We start from the raw sequence: 24,500 nt of genomic DNA on the forward strand, positions 1-24,500 counted from the left end.
GATTCACATTTTGAGACGCTCCCAGGAGGAAAGGGGTCTGGAGGGGTTGAGATGGAGGCGGGGGTTCCAGGTATCCCAGGCATAGGAGGGGACACCAGAGACCGGGGCTCAGTCTGAAGCTCCCTGGCCGGCTCCCCCTTCATCTGCCCTTGAGTTTTGGGTCCTCCCAGCAGGGATGGGGGTGGACAGACTTCAAGGGCACTGCCCAGACATGCCTGACTTTGAGCAAGGTCAGCCTGGTTCTAGCCACATGAGTGGATCCAGTGGCCAAGGAATCCCTGCATTTCCTGGGAGCATTCTTGCAGGGACCAGATCAGCCTCTGTGCCACAGACAGAAGGGCCTCTCCTTGGAAGGGGGGGTAAGCCAGGGACTAAGTGAGGGACCCTGGGTGGGTTGGGGTTCAGGCAGAGGCCAGAGAGAGAGGCTCAGAGCAGCACCAGCCGGCTCTCCCCAGCCTGGGCTAGGGTGGGGAGAAAGAGCTGGGTCACAGGGGACTTGCCCCAAGATCCAAGCACATGGGGAGAGAAGGTAGACAGGGTTTCAGCCCAGCTGATGGGACAGAGAGACCTGGTCCTGTCTCAGGGCCCCAGCCTCCCTTGCTGCAGAGATGGGCAGCTGACCCTGCAGGGCAAGGGGCCCTCTTCTGCCCTGAAACCTGGTTGTCAAGGCCTGGAGCGGGTGACTGGGCAGGGTCTCTTTCTGACAGTAGCCCCAGGACTGCAGACTCCCCAGGACCCCTGCTCTGGCCCCACATGCTTTGGGTAGGGAGGAACCCATGTTCTTATCTGCACAATGCCACTGTGGGGCATGCGAGGGGGGTGTGCTGCCCGAGTCCCCATATGCAGCTTGGAGTCCTGCTCTGTCCTTGACACAGGCCCAGCCATGAATGGGGCCAGGAGTGATGTCTAGCCCTGTTTATCTGCCCCACTCCAGAGACAGGCTCAGCTCCACCGCCAGGGCAGACAGGCTTCCAGAAGGTGATTCCCCACTGAGGCCCCACTGTCCCCCCCCCCCCCCCAGGAGACCTATGGTGAGCTCAGTCTGTGCGCCAATAGGTGATTAAGGTTGTCTCTGCAGAAAGGGGGGAAGGAGGTGATCTGCCTCAGGGTCGGGGTGACCTTGCCCAGGGAGGTCCCTGAGGAGGGACAGCCTGCAGCTAATCCAGGGTTTGGGTGGGAAGGGACTCTTGTTTCAGGCTTTGAGGTCAGTCCCCTGTGTCTGTGGGGAAAGAGGGAAGTGTTGAAGGCCTGGGTCAGCCCCTGCCTATTGTGGGCACTGGAGTCTTGCAGGGGGTCAGTAACGAAGTCCCGGATGTTTACCTGTGAGGATTGTGTTTGCATTGGGAGGGGGGCCATCATCTGTGCACAGAACCTGCCGGGCTTTGCTAACCATTACCAGCATCTTGTCCTAACAAAGTTAGTTAGCTATGAATGTTAAATACACCTTCTTGAGCGGCCTCGGTTATAAATTCAGCAGCATTTTCGAGTGACTGACCTTGAGCCGCAGCCATCCAAATCCCTGGTAATTAGTAACCTGCAGTTAACGACTTTTCTCAGAGAAAAGAGGCACAATGAAAATCCAAACCACAGTCAGCAAGGCTTTCAATACTGTGGAAGTATTTCTTTCAAATTCATGTCACAAACAGTAGGTCGATCTGTTTTCCACATGGCTCCATTTTGTTTCCACACGTGGGCACGGGCACCGGGACAGGTGTGAAGGGCGTCCCTAAGGGAAAACGCTCCCCTGGAGAGAGCAAAGACCACACGTGGAGAAGGACTGGTGACTGGTGCAGAAACTGCCCGAGTCTGAGCTCCTCTGCCAGGTGAATGTGCTTCCCGGGAAAGGACGGGGACACGAAGGGGACTTTGCAAGGAAAGTGCGGGGAGAGTTGCCACAGAATCGTTTCACAAAGGGAAATGTTAGGAACAGAAAATAGAATCGGTTTATTGGCACCCCATTCTCCTGTGCGGGGAGGGCATCCCAGCCCCTCTCACAGGTGGGGCTCAGGTCCTGCCTGCGGAAAGTAAAGGATCCGGCTGGAATTTCGCAGCGAAGGAGGCTAAGTCTGCAGCCCAATTCCGGGGACCGCGCTCAACTCTTCAGTCACAGGACCCACAAACTGTGGTTACCGAGCAGCCACAGCGCAAAGCCCGGCCGGCCCTCGAGCCAACGGCGACTCTCCATTCTGGGGGAACGTGGGAGATGTGATCTTGGCCACAGTCCTTCAGGACGGCCCTCCAGAAACAGCGTTAGAATGCTGGGGGCCCCGTGGACCCCCAGATGATTCATACCTACTCTCCTTTCAGATCCCCGCGTGTTCTGCGTTCAGCCGTTTCCTAAAGGCACTTGGGGATGTAGACGACGCCGCGCCTGAATGTTAATAGATAGGAGACGGGAAATGGTAAGAAAACCGGGGGTGGAAATTGTCTTGCATGTAGCCGTTCCTAGGAGCTTGGAATGCTGCGACAGGGCAGACGGAGAACCCGCGGAATCCGGCCGGCGACCTATTCGCGGTGCATCCATCTCGGAGGCCCAGTCTGGCGGTGCTCTGACCCCACGCCCTCCAGGCCGGTCCCAGGGTGCTCCAGCGGGACGGGGGACACGGGACAGGCCGCGAGGCAGCCTGCCCTCCTCCCGCCAGTGGCACACCCCCTTGCAGCCCCGGGTCTGGGCGCGACTTCAGGTCCGGCCCCGGGGGGCCCGAGAGGGTCGCTTATGACAGAGCACAGAGCACCCGGGGCCGCGGGGGTCAGGGACCCGCGCAGTGACCCGTCTCCCGCGTCACCTCCGGCCACCCACCGCTCCGGGACCAGGTGGGATGCGTGGGGGATGTGGCGACGCCTCCCTTCCGGAGGGCGGGCGGGGACACGCGCCACCGGACAGGAGGACCACGGCGCCAAGGGGAAGACCCAGGCCGCCTCCGCGCCTGGCTGCTCCCCGCCCTGGCTCCCAGGACACCCCCCATAGGTCACCAGGGGTCCCCGCGCCCCGCCGGGCTATGAGGAGCAGGAAGTTTGGCGGCGCAAGGGCAGCCCCAAGGCGGTGTAGGGTCGGCCGGGGGCAGGGCGGGGTCCCGGGGCAGGCGGGGTCGCGACTCTCGTCCCCTCCCCACTCCTGCCTGGACGCCCCGGAGCGATCGGAGCGCGAGGCCCCGTGGGCAGCCTGGCGTTGCCTTCCACCCGGTGTCTGCCCCAAGAGGCGCTCCATCCCTGCTGAGAGCAGCGCCGGCTCAAGGAAGTCGCGCTGGAAGGGCTCGGACATCCCCTGGTGTCCGCATCCAGGTCCCAGTCAGCCTGCCCTCTCCCCACCGCCTCGCCCTGCCTCCCCCTGCAGGGCTCACTCCGAGGCCACCAGAGCGTCCGAGGGCGGGCAGGCGCCTGCGGCTCTGGGGAATCCGTTTGCGGGTGTGGCCCCCACGGGACTCTTTCCTGAAACCTGGCTCCCCGCGGAGGACCCTGGGGACGCGGGGTCCTGCCGGGTCTCCTGCCCTCTCACTCGCATGGCTCCTCCTCTCCAAGCAGGGCCCACGGGGGCTCCGTGGCGCGGCCCGCTGCCCCTCGCTGAGCAAGTGGGGCGGGGACCTCCAGGGCACAAAGGAGACGGTCCCCACGGTGGTTGGGCAGAGAGGAAGCTTCCTGGAGCGGTCACCGCAGATCCCGGGAGCACTTGGTGTCGTCCGCCTCACGCGGAGCTCTGGAACAGCACCCCGAGGTGGAAACCGCATGCTTTGGCCCTGGCTGAGCTGCTCCCAACTCATATGGGTGCGGGGCCACCCCGCGCTGCAGGCTCTTCCGCCTGACCTTGCCCACCCCAGGCGGTGGCCCGAGGGACAGCAGGAGCATCAGGAAGCAGCTTCTCCTTCCAGCCTGGCTCCCGGGAGCAGAGCGGCTGCTCTCCGTGTCTTATGTTAGAAGCCCAAGTCAAGTGAGACGGCCAAGTGGGGACCTGTGTGGGGGTGTCCAGGTCTGCTGCCGGACATAGTGTCCACGGGTGGCTTGTCGGGAGGGGGGCTTGGTGAGCAGCGTGTACCCCCCCCCAGTCCCTCCACCCGCACCCAGCAGCTGCCCCCCAGGGAGACATGCTGAAATCCGTGTCAGCGGTGGTGGTCTGAGCTTGGTGATGAGGGTACCCCGCGGAAGCCGGGCCTCCATGGCTGAGCTAAACACGCACTCTTGCTGCAGGTGTCGGAGAAGCTGGAGGAGGATCTCGGGAAGGTTGAGCAGTGCAGACCCCACAACAGCCCCTCTTCAGTGGGTGGGTCAGCTGGTCTGCGACTGCATGGGTGGACTGCATGGGTGAGCTGCACCCGAGCCTGCATCCCTCGGCCCTCCAAACCTGTGCTCTGACTTTGTCTGACGTGGGGGTGCGTGCACTGGACCTGTGGTGTCTAATCATACTGTACGTATGCTGCTGTTGTTTGCTTCCACCCATATGCATCATTACGCTTTTTGTAGAGGGAGAGAGTGGGAGAGCGAGAGGGAGGGGCAGAGGGGGAGAAAGAGGGTCTTAAGCAGGCTCCACACCCAACAGGGCTTGATCCCACCACCCTGAGATCAAAACCAAGGGTCTCTGCTTCATGGATTGAGCCACCCAGGCAACCCTCTGACTCTTGATCTCAGCTCAGGTCTTGACCTCAGGGTGATGAGTTCAAGCCCTGTGTTGGGCTCCACACTGGGTGTGGAGCCTGCTGAATGAATGAATGAATGAATGAACGAACAAAAGCTATTTAGCAGACCGCACTATGTACCTGAGTGTTTGAATACTTTAAAAGTAGCATGAGCATTGGAGCAGAAAGATAGCCTATAAAATGGAAGAACTTTCTTATATCCCGTATTTTGATAGTAGCGTATGGGAACTCTTTCCCGAAAGCGTTCACCTGTTATAACTTTAGGACGGATTCCGTTTAGCTCTTTTTAAGAAGTTTGTGTTGCTGTGCACTTCCGCTATTACACCAGCTGTAGGAGCTCCTGGCTTCCAAGTAAAACAAATCCCCCGCAAACCCCACCCTGGGTTCAGCCTTTAACAATAAACAAGTTTGTCAAGGGAAACTCTGCTGGTAGGTTATATCCCACTCAAGTAAGGTGATGGCTTTTACCTTTCTACCTCCCAAAACAGAAAAACAAACCCAAAGGACTCAATGCCCAGCCTGAGGCTGAGCCTTCCCTCACTGTCCCCTCCCTCCCAGGGGTTGGACTAACTTTTGAAGCCTTGGAACCAAAAGACTCTGCTTCCCTCCTCCCACGCTGGGTGGGCCCCTGGACAGTTTGCTGCAGAGGCCTCCCCTCCCCTGGTGGTGTCACCTTACACTCTGAGCAGGGACCTCTTTCCATGTCAGAGGGGGATGGGGAGACAGCTCTCCCTCCAAGTCACCCTAGGGGCACCAAAGTCCACTGCCATTGGGGTAGCTAGGGAAGACTCCTTCCCTGCCTCTGGTGAGTCTGTCCCAAAGCTGTCAGAGCACAGACACCATGAGAGGACCAGTGTCCTGGGCTTCTCCTGCCCTAGCCCTGCCCCCCTGGGGGCTGTGATCCACCCACGGCTGCCGGATCCAGGCCTCTCTAAATAGCAGACTGAGCTCCGGGAAAATGCACGCTATCTCCAAATAAGCCCTTTCTCCCGGCCTGGCCTGCGGGAGGCACCTCCCCAGCTACCCTCAGTCCTCTCTGGAATGGGGCTGGGCCTAACTCGCTGGCCAAGAGGGACTTCACCAAGGGCTAGTATGACAGGTGTTTGGGACGCCGGGCTCAGTGGTCTCCTCCCAGAAGCCCTTGACCTTCTGAGTTGAGGTTCTAGGAAGGCACCAGAGGCCGGTCTGGGAGGCCCAGGTCAGGGGCCCAGGCGTACACTCCCTATGGGATGGATCTCCCAGAGAACACCTGATTCCTGTCCTCCTTCAGATGCCCTCAGATAGTTCAGGGAACTCTGTTCCTTGTGGACTAAATATCTGCCCCCATTTCACCTAAAACCACCTCATGGCCCCCATACTGCTCACCCCAGGCCCCACTCCCCCACAGGTTTGCCTTTTCCAGCGGACCCCAAGAGCCAATTTCTGTCACAGTTGATGGCAGGGCTTGTGCCTTAGGACCTGGACTTGGGCCCCAGGGGAGCTGGTGGGGCCTTGTAGAGGAGGCGACAGGACAGACTTGTTCAGGGAGCCCCCAGGAAAGAGGAAGCCCCCCCCCCCGCCGACCTCCTGCAGACTCCTAAGAGGCCCTGCACCCTGCTGGACTCATGTCAGGGAAGCCTGCTCCTGCTGGACCTTGGCTGGGGATGCCCTGGCGGGGTGGGGGGGCGCGGTGCCAGGGCTGGAAAGAGTCAGAGTTAGAGAGGAAACCGCAGGGAAAGGAAGCAGCCAAGGGTTCGCCCCTCCCAAGGTCAAGGGAAGGAGTAAGCTAGAACGAGTCACGTGGCTGCCAGTCAGAAGTTTAACCCAGTGGGGTTAAATTTAAACATTTGTTTTGTTAAAAAAAAAAAAAGGAAAGAAAAAATTCTGGAATTGGGTAGACGGCTGCTTAGGGCCACCTTTGGGGGTTGCTAACAGCTGCCCATTTCCTGCTCCCTGCGCCCCGATCTGGATGGGAGAGTGGTTCTGCCCACTGCGCGTCCTCCCTGTAGATGTGGAAGTGGGAAGGGGGGGGCTCTGCCCCTCGCCACTCTGCTCTTCGCTGCTGACGGACAAGGTCATGAAGGGCGGGGCCTTTCTGAGCAGGTTTCAGTGTCTCTTCCCAGCTGCCTAGATGCTGGGGGGCTGGGACAGCGGTGACAGGCCGTGACATTGACAGCAGAAGCAGCTCTGTGGGGGGACCAGAGCCTGGAATGGCCACTCTGGTTGTTCTGTAAACTCCTGACCCCATGGCAGGTGCAGGGGTCCAACACTTCCCCACCCCCAAGCCGCTCAGAGCCTTCTCCTCCAAGTCTTGCAGAACTTTCATCAGCACCTGATTATGTCTATTAAGTCAGCCCCTGCTTAGATTACCCAGAGTGGTTCTGTTGCCTCGCCCTGCCTGCCACAGGATTTGCTGCCAGCAGTGACGTGGCCTTAATAGCACGGACGGGGCGTGGGCAGCATCAGTGTCCTCCAGCTAAGCCCACAGGACACACCTGTTGCTGAGCCAGTGAGGGGAGCGCACACCATGGGGAGCCCTGGGATGTCTCAGTGAGAAGGTGCTAGAAAGCACTTGGATTTGGGCTTGTAGGAAGTGATTTTAGTGAAAGTTCAAGAAAGTAGGGTTTCTCTCTGGAATGGATGCTGTCAGGAAGTGGGGGACATTTCTCATAGTACGTCTTATCTAGAAGGAGGGAAGGCTGTACAGTTGGCCCTTGAACGACATGGGTTTGAACTCTGCGTCCACTTAGATGCGGATAGGTTGGAGAGATACAGTCCCGCGCTGTGAATTGCATTCTCTCTTCTTTATGGTTTTCTCACTAACATCCTCTTTCCTCCGGCTTACTTCATTGTGAGAATACAGTGTAGACCGCACGCAACGCACCAAAAACGCGCTATGTCCTCGGCGAGGCTTCCAGGAAGCAGAGGCTCTTAGCACTTCAGTCCTTGGTGTGGGGGAGTCAAAGTCATACGCGGATTTTCAACCGCGCGGCGGGGTGTCAGCGCCCTAAACCTCGCGCTCTACAAGGCGTCAGCTGTAACCGGTGAAAAAGCAGCCGTCACTCGCAGAAACCACAAAAGGGGCGTGTTTGGTCATTTCTGTGGTTTGGAAATTACTCATATTTCTGTCCGTATTCAGACATGATCACAGAGGGCTCCTGTGGGGCTTGGTCCATCCGGTCACAGAGCGGCTGTGTCTTGCTGATGTTGGTGTTCTCTGGGACTGTTTCCGTGCAGCAGGAGGAGGCCACCATCTCGCCGCGAGGCCCAGGCCAGCTCTAGCTCCCACGTGGCCGGCACTGCTTTTCTCACGCTCTGTCCAAGTGTGCGGAGGGGCCGTGCCTCTCACCTGCTCCTGCGGCGGCATCTCCTCGCCCACGGTCCACACCTCTGACCTCACAGGGAGGGCTTTATGACTAGTTGATGGAGAAGGAAAGAGCTTTATCCTGGTTCACAGATGGCGCCAAAGCGGAGGGTTCAAGCATTCACGTGGTGACCCAAAAGGACAGAGGTGAAGGGAAATCCTCTCAGTGGTCATTACTTCAAGCACCACGTTTGCCCGTTGTCTGCTTTGCCTGGCCTGAAAGATGGCCAGAAATACGGCTCTCTGTTGATTCATGGATGGTTGCTAATGGCTTGGCTTGCTCATCAGAGCCTTAGACAAAAACCACATTGCAAGACCGGTAATGAGGTGATCTGGGGATGACATATGAGGAGGGGCCTCTCTGGGTAGACAGGGACTGTAAAGACACTTGGTCACATGTGAATACGCGTCCAAAGGCATCTGGTGCAGAGGAGGCCCTCGGGAACCAGTTGGACGGGACAGTCCATTCTGGGACAGCAGCCAGCCTCTTTAGCCAGCCATCCAAATGCTTGTTCGATGGGCTCATGTACGAAGTGGCCAAGGAGGCAGGGCTGGAGGCTATGCGTGGGCCCAGTGTCATGGACTTGGCCTCACCGGGTATGACCTGGACATCGTCGCAGTTGAGAATCTAACCCACCAAGAGCAGAGACTCATGTGGAGCCCCTAACATGGTGTCATTTCCTGGGGACCAGCTGGTCACTTGGCGGAAGCCGGATTTCATCAGATCTCTTCCGTCATGGAAGGAGCAGCAATTTGCCCTCACTGGTGTAGACATTTAGTGTGGACATGATTCGCTTTCCCTGCCTGTAATGCCTCTGTCGGCACCACCGTCCACAGATTTACAGTATGCCTTGTGGACCTTTATGGAATCCCACAGCACATTTCTGTGATAAAGAGATTAATTTTACAGCAGAAGACATGAGGAAATCAGATACGCACATGGAGTTCAATGCTCTTACCCTGATGTACCCAGCCAGAACGTGTGGCCTGATAGATGGTCCAGTGAGGACTCGTGTGAGCCCTGTGGGAGGCAACACTCCGAGAGGGTGCAGCTGCGTCTGACAGGTTGTGACCTTATCTAAATAAGAGTCATAACGCAGTTACTCAAATACAGGTGCCACTTGGGAGCCAAGGGGTACTAGAGGAACTAGCTCCTCTCACGATTATTCCCAGGAACTGAGTGGGTCCTTGGAGGCGCCTCTTGGAACTTCCATTCCAAAGGGAAAAGGTCATCAGAAAATAGTGTCAATCAAAAACTGGAAACCTCCTGAGGATTCAGACCTTTTGGGTATGTTTGGGTCATACTACTAGATGAAAAACCCCACCAGCCAAGGTCCTGCCTAAGGGGAGAGAAAACATGGAACGGGTAACGGAAGAAGAAAATTCGAAAAATCATACTTGAAAGCTGCTAAGAGAGTAGATCTTTAATGTTCTCATCACAACAACAGCAAAAAAAAATGGTAGTTATGTGAGGTGAAGGATGTGTTAACTAAGCTTATTGTGACAATCATTTTGTAAGATATACATGTATCGCACGGTCACATCGTATATCTTAAGCGTATCCAATGTCACATGGCAATTATATCTCAGTAGAGCTGGGGGCAATATCAACTATGCCCTCAAGAAAATACTAGCAGATAGAATCCAACAACACTTTAAAGGGCTGATATGCTATGACGAAATGGGATTTATTCCTAGACTGCAAGAGTGCTTCATCCTACAGAAATCAATCAGTGTAATACACCATGCTGACAGAATGAAGGGGGGAAAACCTGCATGATCCTCTCACATGATGCAAAAACAATTACTTGACAAAATTCAATATCCTTCCATGATAAAAACACTCAACAAGCTAAGAATGGGAGGAAACTAAACATAACAGAAGTGGTATATGAAAAGCCCATAGTGAGCGTCATACGCAATGATGAAAGACTGGAAGCTTTTCCTCTAAGATCAGGGAGAAGGTAAGGAGGCAAGCTTTCACCACTTCTATTTAGGGTAGTACTGGAAGTCCTAGTCAGAACAATTAGGCAAGTAAAAAAAGGGGGGGATCCTCTTTGGAAAGGAAGAAATAAAATTATCTTTGTTCTCAGATGACATGATCTTAAATGCAGAAAACCCTAAAGATTTCATTAAAAAAAAACTGTTAGTAGTAATAACTTCAGAACATTGCAGGATACAAAATCAATACAAAAAATCAATTGTGTTTCTATACACTAACAATGAACAATCCAAAAAGGCAATGAGGAAAACAATCCCATTTGCAATAGCATCAAAAAGGAGAAAATACTGGGAATAAACTTAACCAAGGAGGTGAAAGACTTGCGTAATGAAGAGTGCAAACCATTGCTGAAAGAAAGAAGACAGAAGTAAATGGAAGTACATTCCATGTTCATGGATGGGAAGATTTAAGATCGTAAAGGTGCCTATACTACCCAAAGCTATCTACAAATTCAAAGCAATTCCTATCAAAATCTGAATGGCATTTTTTTTTTCAGAAATAGAAAAACCCATCCTAAAATATGTATGGACTCTCAAGGGATGCCAAATAGCCACAGCAGTCTTAAGCTGGAAGACACACTTCCTGATTTCAAAACTATTACAAAATAGTGTGGTAGTGGCAGAAAGACAAACGTAGCCCATGGAATAAAATAGACCCAAACCGCATTCTCATAGGTCACCTTTACAACTTCAGATTTGGCAATGATTTAGATATGATGCCAAAGGCACAGGCCACCAAAGAAAAACTGGATAACTGGACTTTGTGAAAATGTTAAGATTTTGTATGCATATAAAAAGACATCAAAAATTTTTTATACATCCTTATTTATATATCACATGTATATATATCAAAAGGCAACCTATGGAATGGGAAATAATATTTGCAAATCATAGCTCTGATAAGAGGTTAATATCCAGAATATATAGAGAACTCCTAAAACTTAACAACAAAAAAAACCCACCTGATTTAAAAATGGACAGTGAGTTTGAATAGACATTTCTCCAAAGAAGAGATACAAATAGCCAATGAACACGTGAAAAGATGCACAACATCATTCATCGTTACGGAAAACAAACACCACAACGGGGTGTCATCTCACACCTACTAGAATGGCTATTATGAAAAAACAAACAAACAGAAAGTTACAAGTGGTGGTGAGGATGTGGAGAAATCGGAATACTTGTGCACTGCCGGTGTTGGTGGAAATGTGCCACTGTGGAAAGCTGTATGGTGGTTCTCAAAAAAATTAAAAATAGGATTCACATATGATCCAGCGACTCCACTTCTGGGTGTATATCCAAAGTAGGGTCTTGAAGAGATACCTGCACACCCACGTCCAGAGCAGCATTCTTCACAGTAGCCAGAAAGTGGAACCAACCTAAGTGGCCCCTGAGAGGTGAATGGATAAGCCTAAGGTGGTCTACCCATACAGTGGAACCTATTCAGCCAGGAAATTCTGCCACATGCTCCAGCAGGGATGAAGCTTGAGGACATGATGCTGAGTGAAATAAGCCAGTCACAGAAAGAGAAACACTGTACGACTCCACTTACGTGAGGTTCCTAGAAAGACAGAGAGTGGAATGGTGGGTGCCAGGGCTGGGGGAGGTTACTGTTTAATGCATACAGAGTTTCAGTTTTGCAAATGAAAAAGTTCTGGGGGTGGGGGGGCCTGGGTGGCTCAGCCGGTTAAGCCTCTACCTTTGGCTCAGGTCATGATCCCAGGGTCATGGGATGGAGTGCCACATCGGGTCCCTGCACGAAGCCTGCTTCTGCCTCTCCCTCTGCTGCTCTCTCTCTCTCAAATAAATAAATAAAATCTTTAAAAAAAAAAAAAAGAAGTTCTGGAGACGGGTTGTACAATAATGTAAAGATACTGAACGCTATTGAACACCACATTGAAAAATAGTTAAGATAGTAAACTTTGTGTTATGTGTATTTTATCACAATTTCAAAATCAACTATGGCCTCATGACCAGTTACAGAGACGATGAGGTAACAGGCATGGGTATTTTCTTGCTTGCCTGTTATGGGGCATGAGTTAGCTAGACTGCAATCCGACCGAGGGAAATAAAGATGTGACTCACTCACTCTACCACCACCATGATGGACCGTAGATGTACTGCCCAGAGTCTCCTTCTGCTGGGTCGTTGCTTCAGCTGCTGGGAGGGCTGCTGGTGGACAAGACTTCAGCTGTCAGCTCCTTTAGGGACCACCCCATCTGTAGAGAGCAGCCTTGCTCATTACAATGCCCTTCCCTGAGGACTTCCCATATAAGATGAGTGATCTGAGGGAGGAGTATAAAGACCTAGCTATTTTGACCCGTTCAGAGCAGGCAAAGGGCCGTTCTAGTCCCAGAGATGCTCGTGAGGTTGGCTGAGGCCATCTCTAGGGCTGCACTGTAACTCAACTTCTTCTGCCTTCCTGCTGCCCTTCCCTTCCTTCCGTCAGTCTTTCCCCTAGATGCTCTTCTTGAGTGCCCTGCAAGCTAAACTCCTCTTCGGGTCTGCTTCTGAGACCCCATCAAGCTCTTCTGTGAATCGTGCAGTGAGTCAGAGGTGGAGGTAGACACAGAGCAGACATAAACAATATTAGAAAAAAGGAGAGGATGTAACCATCGAGCCCCACGTCAGGCTCCTCCACTATGAGCCTGCTTCTTCCTCTCCCACTCCCCCTGCTTGTGTTCCCTCTCTCGCTGGCTGTCTCTCTCTCTGTCAAATAAATAAATAAGATCTTTTTAAAAAATAAATAAAAAATAATAAAATAAAAATCTTGCTTAGGAGGTTGTCATGAACAATTTTATACCAGTTTGTTTGGAAAGACATAGGATGTATAGATCCCTAGAAAATTACAAACTAGGAAACTAAATTAAGAAGAAAATTAAAAACCTATAACCATTAAAGACATTATTTTTTTTCCCAAAATGATGCATTTACAAGCAATATCTACCAAATGTGGAAAAAGCAGATAATTCCAGCCTTACACAGAACCTCCCAGAGAATATAAAAAGAAGGAATACTCCCCAACTAGATTTGTGTGTGTGTGTGTTAGCCTAATATGATACCAATGCAAACAAGAGCAGTATAAGAAAAAATGTATCAACAAGTCTCATTCACGAACATAGATGCAAAAATACGGAATAAAACCATAGCAAAGTCAATTCCTCAAATGTAGAAATATTTATATCAAATAACAACCAATGGGGTTTATCTTGGGAACGCAAGGTTGGTTGAATATTATAAAATGGAGGAATATAATCTCCCATGTCTGACATCTTCAAGTTCACAATCGTGTCATCTAAATCGAGTCCAGGCAAAGATGCGGCATCTCTGGTACCGTTTCTCAAATACAGCAGATCCAGGTTAGCGGCCGCCCTGCTGCCATGCGCCCCATCGTGTCCAGTGGCAGAGCTGACACGGGGTAACTGCTCTAGACACGCCTGGTCAGAAGGGGGGCGGTGGGGGACACAAAGGAGTCACTGGCCCATAGCAATTCTGAAACCCAGCCAAGCAGTTCTCTGATTAGGTCTTAAGTTCTGGAAAGAATCTTCCTTTGCTTTGGGCTCTGTCCTCTGACCTCTAGTCTGCCCTCTGAGCCATCCCCCCCCCCTTTTTTTTTTTAAGATTTATTTATTTTAGAGAGAGAACAAGTGGGAAGGGCAGAGTGAGAGGGGGAGAGAATCTCAAGCAGACTTCGAGCTGAGGACGGAGCCCCATGCTGGGCTCGATCCCAGGACCCTGAGATCATGACCTGAGCCGAAACCAAGAGTCAGATGCTTAACTGACTGCGCCACCCAGGCACCACCCGCCCCCCTCCCCATTTTTTAAATGAAAGCACATGTTTGCAAGCAAGCAGTTTTCTCAGCCTGCTTCCTTCCAGTAAAATTGTGCAGGGTGGGGGGTGGGGGAATCCAAAGTCTCTCTTCATTTTGAATGGCTCTGTCCTTGTCTTCGTCCAAGTGGGTAGTGTTTGGGTTCACCCCATTAGCGAAAAGGCACACCTGTGAAGGTCTTTGAGATGAGCTCTGCTCTAGCGTGGGCTCCTGAGATGGCTGAGGGGCGATGTGGGGGCTTCCGAGAGGCCCTGTCTCTGGGGGAGAGGATTTGTGGGGTACACCTTAATCTTTGTCACAGGCCCTGAATGGCCCTCTGAGGGATCACCTTTGCTCTTTCTGGGGCCTTGACTGCCACACCCTTGGCTTCACTTGCAGACCGATTCTCCTGGATCTGACATTCCCTGGGAAGTCATTTCTTAATTTTAGCATCTTTTACCATTTGGAGAAACTGCAAATTTTCAAAACTACCAGGCACCGGTTCTTTTTTGTTTCCCAGCTCTCTCAACCTGCCTCCCTCCTCCTCCTGTGCTACAGGCCACGGGAAGAGGCCAGCACTCCGCCTGCAAACCTCCTGGTGGGCTCATGGGCATCAGTAGGCAGCTGCAGGTGACACGGTGGCCATGCTTCTGCCATTCCGTCCCCAGGACCCGTGGTCCTCACTTCTTGGGCACCCTCCCTGCAGTGTCCTCAAAGCCCCGCCGTCTACTCATGGCCTGTCCAGGGTGCGTTAGTGTTTGCCTAACACTCCCCCGAACCCCACCTGGCTCTGTCCACAGTCTGGTTCCAAAGCCACTCTGGCCTGTTTGGACATTTGCATGTCGGTACGCTTCCCCAGGCACCAGGAAGCTGTTAGGAGTGGTCTGTCGCTGCGTGACAACTCACCTTAAAACTTACTGTGTAAAACAATAAACGTTTCCCGCCTCATAGTGTCTGTGGGTCAGGCAGCTCTGGGCGGCTCCGCTGGGGCCTCTGCTCAGGCGCCCTCACGGGAGCGGTGACGGGTGGGCAGGGGCTGCCCTCATCTCAAGGCTCATCTGGGAAAGGATCCCCCTCCCAAGCTCCCAAGGAGTTGTCGGCAGGCCTCAGGTTCCCGCTGGCTGCTGGCTGGGACATCAGTTCCTTGCCACACGGGCCTCTCCACCAGGCTAGTCACAGCATGGCGGCTGGCCTTTCACAGAACAAGGACCCTGAGAGAGCCTGATCAAGACAGGGGGCGGTGGTTTTGTGATTTAATCTCAGAAGGGGCATCCCGTCACTGTTGTCCTGTTATATTCCCTAGAAGAGAGTCACCAGGTCCTGCCCACCCTCCAGGGGAGGGAGCCACCCAGGGCAGGAGGACCAGGAGGTGGGGTCACTGGACACACCTCAGAGGCTGTCCACCACGGAGATAGAGCAACACCTCCAAGAACTGGGACGAAAAGGGCAGATCACACAACTTTAACAGCTGACGAAGAGCCGGCATCTCACTGGAGAGGAAATCAAATGCTGTAAAACCCTCCAAAAGGGCTGTGAACGTCACTGGCAGTCTGACTTAGACAAATGGCAACCACGGCACGTCGGCAAGAAAGCGTCTGCACAGACCGAGCTGCCGACCATTTGGAGCTTCGGGAGCGCGTGGGTACGGGACTGTTACAACCAGCCTGGAAACCAGTTTCCCATTCCCTGGTGATGCTGAGCGCGCACGGAGCCCGAGGCCCAGGGCCCGACCTCGAACGGCTTGAGTCGGTACCACCACCTGCAACCTAGGACGCTGACTGCCCGGTTCCTGGGGCCCCCTCCCCCGGGCACGGGGCTTCCAGGTTCCACAGCACCCGGGCCTGCCGAGAGGCACACGTGCTGCTCGTAAACCCACTTGAGTCCCCCGGGCCGCTCTTGGCTCCAGAGGGACTAGGGGCAGTCCGTGTGTGGCACACCTAAGTTAGAAGTAAGAAATGCACGAAGAGAAAGAAAATCTAGCGTGTAGGTCCGGAATTTTACGTGTGTGTGTGCACGCGTGCACAGGCGTGCGCATACACACCCAGAAACTGCTTCAAACCTATTCCTGAGGTCACAGGAGCTGATCACGTGGGCCTGATCATTCGTCATGTTGAACACCCTGGGCTCTGAGCCGAAACGTAGATCTGAGTGGAAGGATCTGAGGCGGCCCCAGGAATCTAAAGGAAGAAATGTCCACTTGGACATTTTTTCCTGGATTGAACCTATTATCCAGAGGCACAGGAATCCAGGGACACAAGACCCCGAGGAGGCCACAGCACAAGCAGGTAGAGAGTCAGAAAGGCAGGGCAGGCAGGGCCGGGGGGGTCACACAGCTTGCGGTCCGTGGGGCCCAGCTTCACGACGCAGAACAGGACGCTGTTCGCTCCCTGCGTGCTTCCTCCTCACAGCTCAACGTCCAGTCCGGGAACAGTCTGGGGTTTTTGCCTCTGTTTCAGCAGAGGAAGGGACAGCTTTGGACAAAGACAGCTGAGGCCAGGAAGGTCCTCCCCCCACCACACACACACACCTCCACAGGGCCCCCTCCCCTCCTCCCTGTGTTTGAAATGACCCCTTAGAGATGATTCTGGAAGGGGGTGTGAGGAAACACTGCCAGGAGGAGTGACCCCAGAACACAGAGGGTCAGAGGAGGGACTGAGTTAGCTGGACTTCAAGGCTTCAAATTAAGTGCCCAACACCCCCTCCCCCAAAGTCCCAGAGAGAGGAAGAGAGAAAAGACAGATGACACCCCACCTAGCCCTCTCCCTGGCGGACTGGCTGTCAGGCACTGGCAGGTTCTAAAATATATACTTAGAACATTAAAATAAAATCCATCTTTCTGCTCACATATCATATATAATGTAAATAAAATTCTCAGAGCCGTGCGTAACCCATCACTTTATACATAACTTTCCTGTAAAAAAAATGCAATTTTTCAGGTCACAGGCACAGTTTTGAGAGTTCTTGCTTATTTCTTTTAGAAGATGTTTACGTGGTAATCTAGGTTCCTAAATTTGGAAGATTTGTTGTAGCGGGTGAGGCAGAATCATTAAGTCGTGAAAACGGGCACACGCACTCACATCAAAGACAAATTCTTAAAATTATAAAACAATGGCGTTTTTAAACCAGTGCAGGAAAAGTTTGTTTCGTTATGTGAAAACTATAGAAAAAGATGCTTACACGGTCTGCTTCTGCTTCAGTCCCCGGGTCACTGGGAACCATGCAGGTACCGGACAAAACACCCTACTCAGCCTACGACAAATACACACCCCATGCGGCCATTTTCCCTCTGGTTACTGTGGTGCTTCCTGGAGTGTAACTGGGGAGCAGACGGTGCATGCAAATGTAGAGCTACAGCTCTAAGGATTAGAAAGACTTGTCAAATCACTTTATTTTCACTCAATTTACAGATGCAAAATCAACTGGATGTCAGTTACAGACGGGAGGGCAGGGCTGAGCGACGTCTGGGTGAGCAGACATTATTTCTCCCCTCCCAGGGTATACAATATCCCTTTCAAACCAATGCTGCGTGTGTCATAACTATATTTAGAAATACGCAGAGAGGAAAATATGACCGTTCACTTCGAGGCTGCAAAGCAGAGAGAAAACCTGCTGGAATCCGAAGCTTCAAGTCTTTAGTTCACGTTCCTCAATCCATTTCAAAGGTCGGATGACATCTGAGGGCATTCGTTATGGAACAAGGCGGGGTGGGGTGGGGGAATCCTCTAATAAATCCCATTTGAAGAAAAGGGTGGTGCTGTCTCCACTCAGGAAAAAGATACCGATTTGGGGCTGCCCAACGTGGCAGAGGGTTCAGCAAACATTTGAGAAGCTCTGCAAACAGCTGGAAGCGCCAGTCTGAGTGACCACGCGGAAGTGACCACTTGTCTTCGGCTGGTAACTTTCTTGAAGAAGCAGGGAAGGAAGGCTGAGCTTCAGAAATCGGAAAAGCGCTGAACGTAGCCAAAAGTAACCGCGGCCGATTAGCCAATGAATCTTTCCGACGGCCACGTATCCTGGGCATTCGTCGGGGGGGCCGGGGCCTCTTCCTCGGGCGGGGCCAGGGCCTCCATCTCGCGTACCACCTGCGTGAACACCTGGTCCACCATCAGTTTGCTCTTGGCAGTGACCTCCAGGAACGGGCAGCGCCACTCGCGGGCCAGCGCGCGGCCCCGCGCCGTCAGCACCTGGCGCTCGGCGTCCAGGTCGGCCTTGGTACCCACCAGCACGAGCGGCACGGCCTTGGGCCCCCGCAGCCGGCCCATGCGCTCCCGCAGGGGCCGCACCGCCTCGAACGAGGCCTCGCTGCACACGCTGTACAGCACCACGAAGCCGTCGCTGTTCTTGATGTACAGGTCCTTGAGGGTGACCAGGTGCTCGGCGCCCACCGTGTCCACGATCTCCAGCAGCGCGGGCGCCGCGTTCACCTCGATCACCTTGCTGAAGAGCTCCTCCACCGACGGCTCGCACTGCTCCGGGAAGCTGCCGCAGGCGAACTGCGTGGCCAGCGCCGTCTTGCCCACGGCCACGCTCCCGAGCAGCACCACCCGGTAGCCCTTGGCGGGTCGCGGCCCCGGGCCCGCCATGGCCGAGACGCGGCTGGCGGGGCGCTCTGCCGGAGGACTGCGAGGAATGGCGCGCGGAGGCGGGGGCCCGGGGGAGGGGAGGGGGGAGGGGCGGGAGGAAGGGAGGGGCGGGAGGGGCGGGCAAGGGGGACGAGGGGCGGGGCGGGACGGGGGCGGCGACGCGGCGGCGGGGAGGGGGCCCGGAGGGCGGGTACGCGCGGCACGGCGCTGGGCCTGGGTGGGCGTCCCGACTGGCGCGGGAACCAGCGCGGCCGGGCTGGGAGAGAGCGCCCCGCAGCCGAGACGGGTGTCCCGGGAGTGTGGGCCCCGCGGGCCTCTCTGCCCCGCTCTGCACCCGGGTGTCTGCCCCCGCCTAAGGCCCGGGGCGTGCTGGCGCCGCCCTCCCCACCAGTTCCATGTCCCAGGCCTCTCCTTTCCCCAGACCTCGCTCCCGGCGGGTCCCCCGGCAGCCAGGCCCTGCCAGGCCTCTCTCCCCTACCCCACGGGACGACCTGCTGGGGCCCCTCTGACAGTCCCTGCCCTCTGCTCCCCCTTTCCAAGAAGAGCCCCTTATGTCCCGAGGCTAGAAGGTAACCTGATCCCTTCCATGTCTACCCGGGAAATGCAGGGATTTCTCCACCATTCCAGAACCAGCCTCGAGGCCGGAAGCCAGGCTGGCCTCGTTTTTAGGTCAGGCCCGGCCGGCCTGCGCAGCTGGGGCCCCTCTCCAGACAGGGAGGACCCCAGAGAAGGGGTAACTTGCGAGGGAGCTTTGGATGGAGGGCCCCAAGTGACTCCTGGCCCCTATTCTGCGAGTACCTCGCACCCCTGCCTTTACTCTGGCCCCTCCAGACCCCTTTGTCGTGGAGCAGCGCTGAATGAACTTTGTAAAATGTAAATCACATTGTACTCCCCGACTCCAACCTTCCCTGGCTTTCCATCATGCCCTCCTGACCTAAGAGAAGAGAGACGGCATAAGCACCATCCAAAACTGGTCACTTTTGAAAATGAAAGTGTGCACCCCTCCACCCAGCAGCAAGCGTAAACCCACAGAGTCCCTGGCAACAGGACTTTGGGGTCACCCTGGTTATAGAGGGTCCTCCAGGTCGGACCCCCCTGCTGCACTCTCTCTCAGGCTTCTGCCTACACAAGTTCTTGCTATTTCTTGATATCAGAAGAGCAAGGCTGGGTGCGGGACAGTGGGGCTGGGTAGAAAGTCCTGGGATCTCTACCCACCTTATGCCTCAGGCACAAGCTGATGCCTTAGGACTTCAGACCCGCAGGCCCGGGCTGAAAGTGAAGTTATCTACACTTTCCCTTTCCCTGTGTGGGGTGCCGTTGAGCTGTCATTCTGTGCAGCCCTGGAGGGGGACAGGGCCCCAACGCTGGCTAAGATTGAAGTTTAAACGACATCAGGATACACCCTTCACACTGGTGTTTGTGGTCACAGAAGGTGCTTTTCTATACACAGGGCGTGGCGCATCCTTAACTTATAACATGAATCATACATGGAACACAACAGAAGACTTGATTTCTAAATAGAGACATCTCATGAGACACTCTCTGACTGCAAAGTAACAAAAGTATAAACGCCTTTTTAAAAAGGGTGACTGAATATTCACTGGACGATGGGAGTTCCAGCCAGGTTTCAACAACGTCCCACAGAGAGCTTTTGCAGGAATCGAGGCAAGTCACTGCTGAAAAGTCGCAGAACGCAAGAGGGAAAAAAACCACTCTGAGTGACAGCCGTTGGAATCACAGACAATAAAACCATGTCCAGAAAACTGCAGACACTGGCATTGTCAGACGGATAATAATTATGTTTCACGTGTTTAAAGAAATTTAAAAAATAAATTTGGAGCAAGGAACAAGAGACTATAAAGTATGGCCAAGTAATTTGAAAGAGCTTCTCCAAAAGAAAAAACAAAAAACGTTTTGGAAATAGAAAATACGATAATTTACTATTTTAATTAACGTAAAGCATCCATTGATAGATTAAACAGTAGATTAAAGGTGAGTGAAGAGAGAACAGCAACATGGTGAGTTGTGGGGAATCTGGCCTGGTTTTCGTCATCAATGCCCTGTGCCTGTAGGAGATGGGGGCTCCAGTGTCGCCTAGAAGTGTCAGACTTCCCTAGAGTATCTTAAATTGAGAGTTGGCTAATTTGAGCCTATCATTAGTATTTTGGGGGACTTTTAAAGCCATTAACAAAAGTCAGCTCCCCCACCCCTATCACGGGAACCCGCGGCTCCCCTTCCACCTGTACCATATCCTGATCGGCGTCCTGGTGAGTCGCTGGGCCACAGGCAAGGCTCGCCACCAGCTCACTCACCGCCAACACTAGGGTCCTTACAAGTGGGCCTGAAGGGCGTGTGATCGATCTTACAATCCTACCCTAAAGCTCTGCGCCTTAGGGTCTCCTCTCTTAGTTCAGTTTCTCTCCAAAAGCAGGATCTATGACACGGGACATGGTCTTCTGCGCAAATGGTTTATTTTTGGAAGCGATCTTGGAGATCAGGAATGGGGACCCTGGAAGGGAGAAACAGGGAAGCGAGGAGATCCAAGCCAGAGCGCATCTTGGTCTTAGGACTGCTGTGGGAGTGCTCTAAGGAGCAGTGTGCGACGGGCCTCAGCGCAGTGCGCAGGTGCACGGCAGCGAGGGGCGCATGTGCCTGCTGGCACCCACCCCTCAGCGCTCCGCCTCTGGCTTCCAGGAGGGCACGTGTGCCAGCTGGGTGGAGCTCCAGAAGCATCGAAAGCAGCAGCAGTGGAGAGTCTGGGATAGACAGTTGGGAGTGAGTGGGGCAGCTGAGGCCAGGGATGGCCAGGCTCTACCTGCGTGGCCAGCCGGCTTCCACAGCCGTGACGACGGCCAAACCGGTGGACCCAGAGCATACAAGAAGAGGGCGTACACGATGGCTGACTCCATTCTAGTAGTTTGAACATGCCTCCTTTGGAAGGGGGTGACCTAGGAGCATATTATCTGCAAACAGTGATGAGTACATTGCTTATTTCCTTTTCTTACTGCGTTAGCTAGACTCCAAAACCATCGATGTTGAACCACAGAGGCGACAGCTGGCATCCCTCTGCATTTCTGCTGAACAGAAGCGCCTTCACAACACACCACTCATATGATGTGTGTCCTTCACCATAAGAGGAAATTTTAGTGTAATTTATACCTCAGAGTTTGTATTGGAAATGTCTGCTGGGATTTGGGGAGGGGGGTCTCCAATAAATTTATCATTTTTTCTTCCTTTAATTCTGTTCATTTTATGACTCATAGTTGATGGATTTCCTATCGATAAGTCGTTCTGTTTCTCGCTTCATCTCTCACCCCTCTTCTTCTCCCTGCTCCCCCTAGACGGTGGTCCTTTGACTGCTCCTTCAGCCGATCTGTGTTTCATCACACAGCCTTCACATGGTCCGTTCCCTCTCCTGGAATGCTGTACCCTCTGATGTCTGCGTGGCTCACTCCCTCGTGTTATTGAGGGGCTTTGCTCGAATGTCACTTACTTAAAGGTGTCTTTCCTTAGCAACTGTGAAAGGTGGAACTACGTTCATTTGTGGAAGTTCTAGCCCTCTGTACCTCCGAATGTGACCTTATTTGGAAATAGGGTTGCTGCAGATATAATCGGTTAAGATGAGGTCCCACTGGAGGAGGGTGGCCCCTAATCCAACATAACTAGTGTCTTCATAAAAGGGGTAAATTGGGGGTGCCTGGGTGGCTCAGTCGAAGCATCTGACAGTTGATTTAGGCTCAGGTTAACCTAAGGGTCATGGGATGGAACCCCAGTCAGGGCTCCATACTCAGCGCGGAGCGTTCTGAAGATTCTCCCCCTCCCTCTTCCTCTGCTCCTCCCCGACTCTTGCTTTCTAAATATATATATATATATATATATATATATTTTTTTTTTTTTTTAAAGGGATCAATCCGGATACAGAGATACACAGGAAGAATGAAGGTGAAGTCAGAGGTCAGGCTGGTGTCTCGGCAAGCCAGAGAATGCCAAAGATGTTGGCAAATCACTGGAGCTGAGGGCAAGGGACCAGGAAGAGGTTCTTCATCACAGCCCACGGAAGGTCCCAGCCCTGCTGACACCTTCATCTAGGACTTCTGGCCTCCAGAACCCTGACACAGTAGATTCCTGGTTACCCCCCTCGTCTGGGGGGCTCTGTTACCACCTACCACAAATCCATCCCTTACTGTCCTGCTGCGTTGGTCCACGGACTGGAGGGCTTCCGCAAAACCCATTGATCTCTCTTCCAGAGATTAGGAAGTCCAAGGTCAAAGCGCTGGCAGACTCAGGGTTTGGTGAGGATCCACTTCCTGGCTCACAGACGGCTGTTATTTCTCCAAGCCCTCACCGCAGAAGGGGCAAGGGACCTCTCCGGGTCTCTTCTATACGGGCGCTATTCACCTGACCGCTCCCAAAGGCCCCACCTAATACCATCACTTTGGGGGCTCACTTGCAGCAGGTGAACGGAGGGGCACCTATCGTACTATATGAAATTGTTTGCTTATTGTTTCCCTCCTTACGACGTAACTCCCGCCAGGGCGGAGACAGGCTGTGGCTCACTGCTGACTCTGCGCGGGGCCCGGAACCACAGTTCTGCGATAATGCTCCGTTTGGAAACGTGAGTTTTTTCCAACACCACTGAAGAATGATGGAATGATTTGAGCAGAGTGAATTCTGCATTTTGTGTGATTTTATTGGCAAGGTAAACACAGAAAACAGTGCCCCAGCTGGACAGAGGTGTGTAGGGGATAGACACAGTGCACACGCACACGCCTCACACACGTCCCAGCTGCCGCATAACCGCCGGGGCGCTACGAGCGCACCGTGCAGCGTGGATCTCGGCCCTCGCCCACCACCTCGCGGCACCTCACAGGCCGCGACCCACCCCATGTCTACTTCTGGAAGCTATCTTCAGGCCTTTTAGATAAAGGCGCACATTTATTACGGCATTAATGTATTTTTCAAAACAATTTCATGTATACAAGTGTGCCACCCTTTTTTCTTAGGTTCTTATCTGTTTTTAGTGTGTCACTGATGAGATATTTTGAAGGTCCTGCCCCAGCTCCATTTTCCCCACGAGAGCCATGGTTTTTACTGTGCACCTTTGTGGGGTACCCTGAATTTTATAAAACAGGATGATGCATCCTAGCAAACTGACCAAATCTGTTGACTGGTTAAATGCTTGCCTTTCTAATTAGACCCTCATGTATCCTGGGATGTGACTTTTTCAGTATACTAACGAAATAAAGTTGCTAACTGGTTGTTGAGGCTGGCTGTCTCCAAAAGGCCGAACGGCATAGTATAGAGCAATCTAGTGGTTGCCGTAGGGTGGGAGGGGCCCAGTCAGTGACACCTTAGGTAGTCCTGCCCAAGACCCAAACAACAGAGAGATCTGGCAAAGGGACTGAAGAACATGTAAATACAATGATTACCTTATCACAGATGACCTCTGGGTTGGAGCAGGTGCCTTTAGAGGGCTGCACTACAGACCGTCCTAATCTTCAGTCCCTTCCTTGGACTCACCTGCCCCATGGTAGGCAAACCAGTATATCCACTGTCCACCTCCACTGGGAGCCACGGCCCCTGAGGGGAACTGCAGGAGTAAACCTCACACCATATTCCCAGTGCCCCCCACCCCCAGGCTCCTGGCCTGCCTCATTATCTCAGCCTGTAGTGCTGGGGAGCCTTTTACCCTCTGAACCTTGTGCCCTAGACCAAAGAGAATATCTCTGACCTCCAAAGGGAGGAACTGGGATCCCAGTACCTCTAGGTACAGAGGGGGACCAGCGTTCCTGGGGAAGAAGCAGCTGCCGCCAGCATCTGCAGAGAACAACTGTGCAAGCCGCCCGGGGCTGGGGGGTGGGGGTGGGGGGCGAACAATGGACCCTCTGAGATGAACTGGAAAGAGTGTGAACACACGGGTGGTCTCTGCCAGCAAGTATATGCGTGCGGACAAATGTGGATGCGGTCATCGCAAAGCCCAGCAATCCCTCCCTTTCTGCCCATCAAGTCGGTTAGATGAGTGGGAAAAATCTTCGAGACTAGAAATGCTTTTTTTTTTTTTAAAGATTTTATTTATTTATTTATTTATTAGAGAGAGAGACAGCCAGCGAGAGAGGGAACACAAGCAGGGGGAGTG

At 53.4% G+C, this 24,500-nt stretch overlaps 1 protein-coding gene and 2 long non-coding RNA genes across 3 annotated transcripts; 2 read left to right on the forward strand and 1 right to left on the reverse strand.

Moving 5' to 3' along the window:
* Positions 1 to 1,567: 1,567 nt before the first annotated feature.
* LOC123779249 (uncharacterized) lies at positions 1,568 to 23,616 on the forward strand. Its single transcript, XR_015721899.1, has 3 exons — positions 1,568 to 1,823; positions 2,308 to 2,402; positions 22,268 to 23,616. It is a non-coding gene; the product is annotated as an uncharacterized LOC123779249 (long non-coding RNA).
* LOC123779251 (ras-related protein Rap-2a-like) lies at positions 17,145 to 18,441 on the reverse strand. Its single transcript, XM_045777164.2, has one exon. The coding sequence runs from the start codon at positions 18,362 to 18,364 to the stop codon at positions 17,762 to 17,764; it is 603 nt and encodes a 200-aa protein (XP_045633120.1). The 5' UTR covers positions 18,365 to 18,441; the 3' UTR covers positions 17,145 to 17,761.
* Positions 18,486 to 21,603, forward strand: LOC148107731 (uncharacterized). The gene is made up of 2 exons (XR_015721900.1): positions 18,486 to 20,356; positions 21,382 to 21,603. It is a non-coding gene; the product is annotated as an uncharacterized LOC148107731 (long non-coding RNA).
* Positions 23,617 to 24,500: the final 884 nt, after the last annotated feature.

Source organism: Ursus americanus, chromosome 26 (assembly GCF_024610735.1).
Source record: "Ursus americanus isolate L20-20 chromosome 26, mUrsAme1.1.p, whole genome shotgun sequence".
In the NCBI taxonomy this organism is placed as follows: domain Eukaryota; kingdom Metazoa; phylum Chordata; class Mammalia; order Carnivora; family Ursidae; genus Ursus; species Ursus americanus.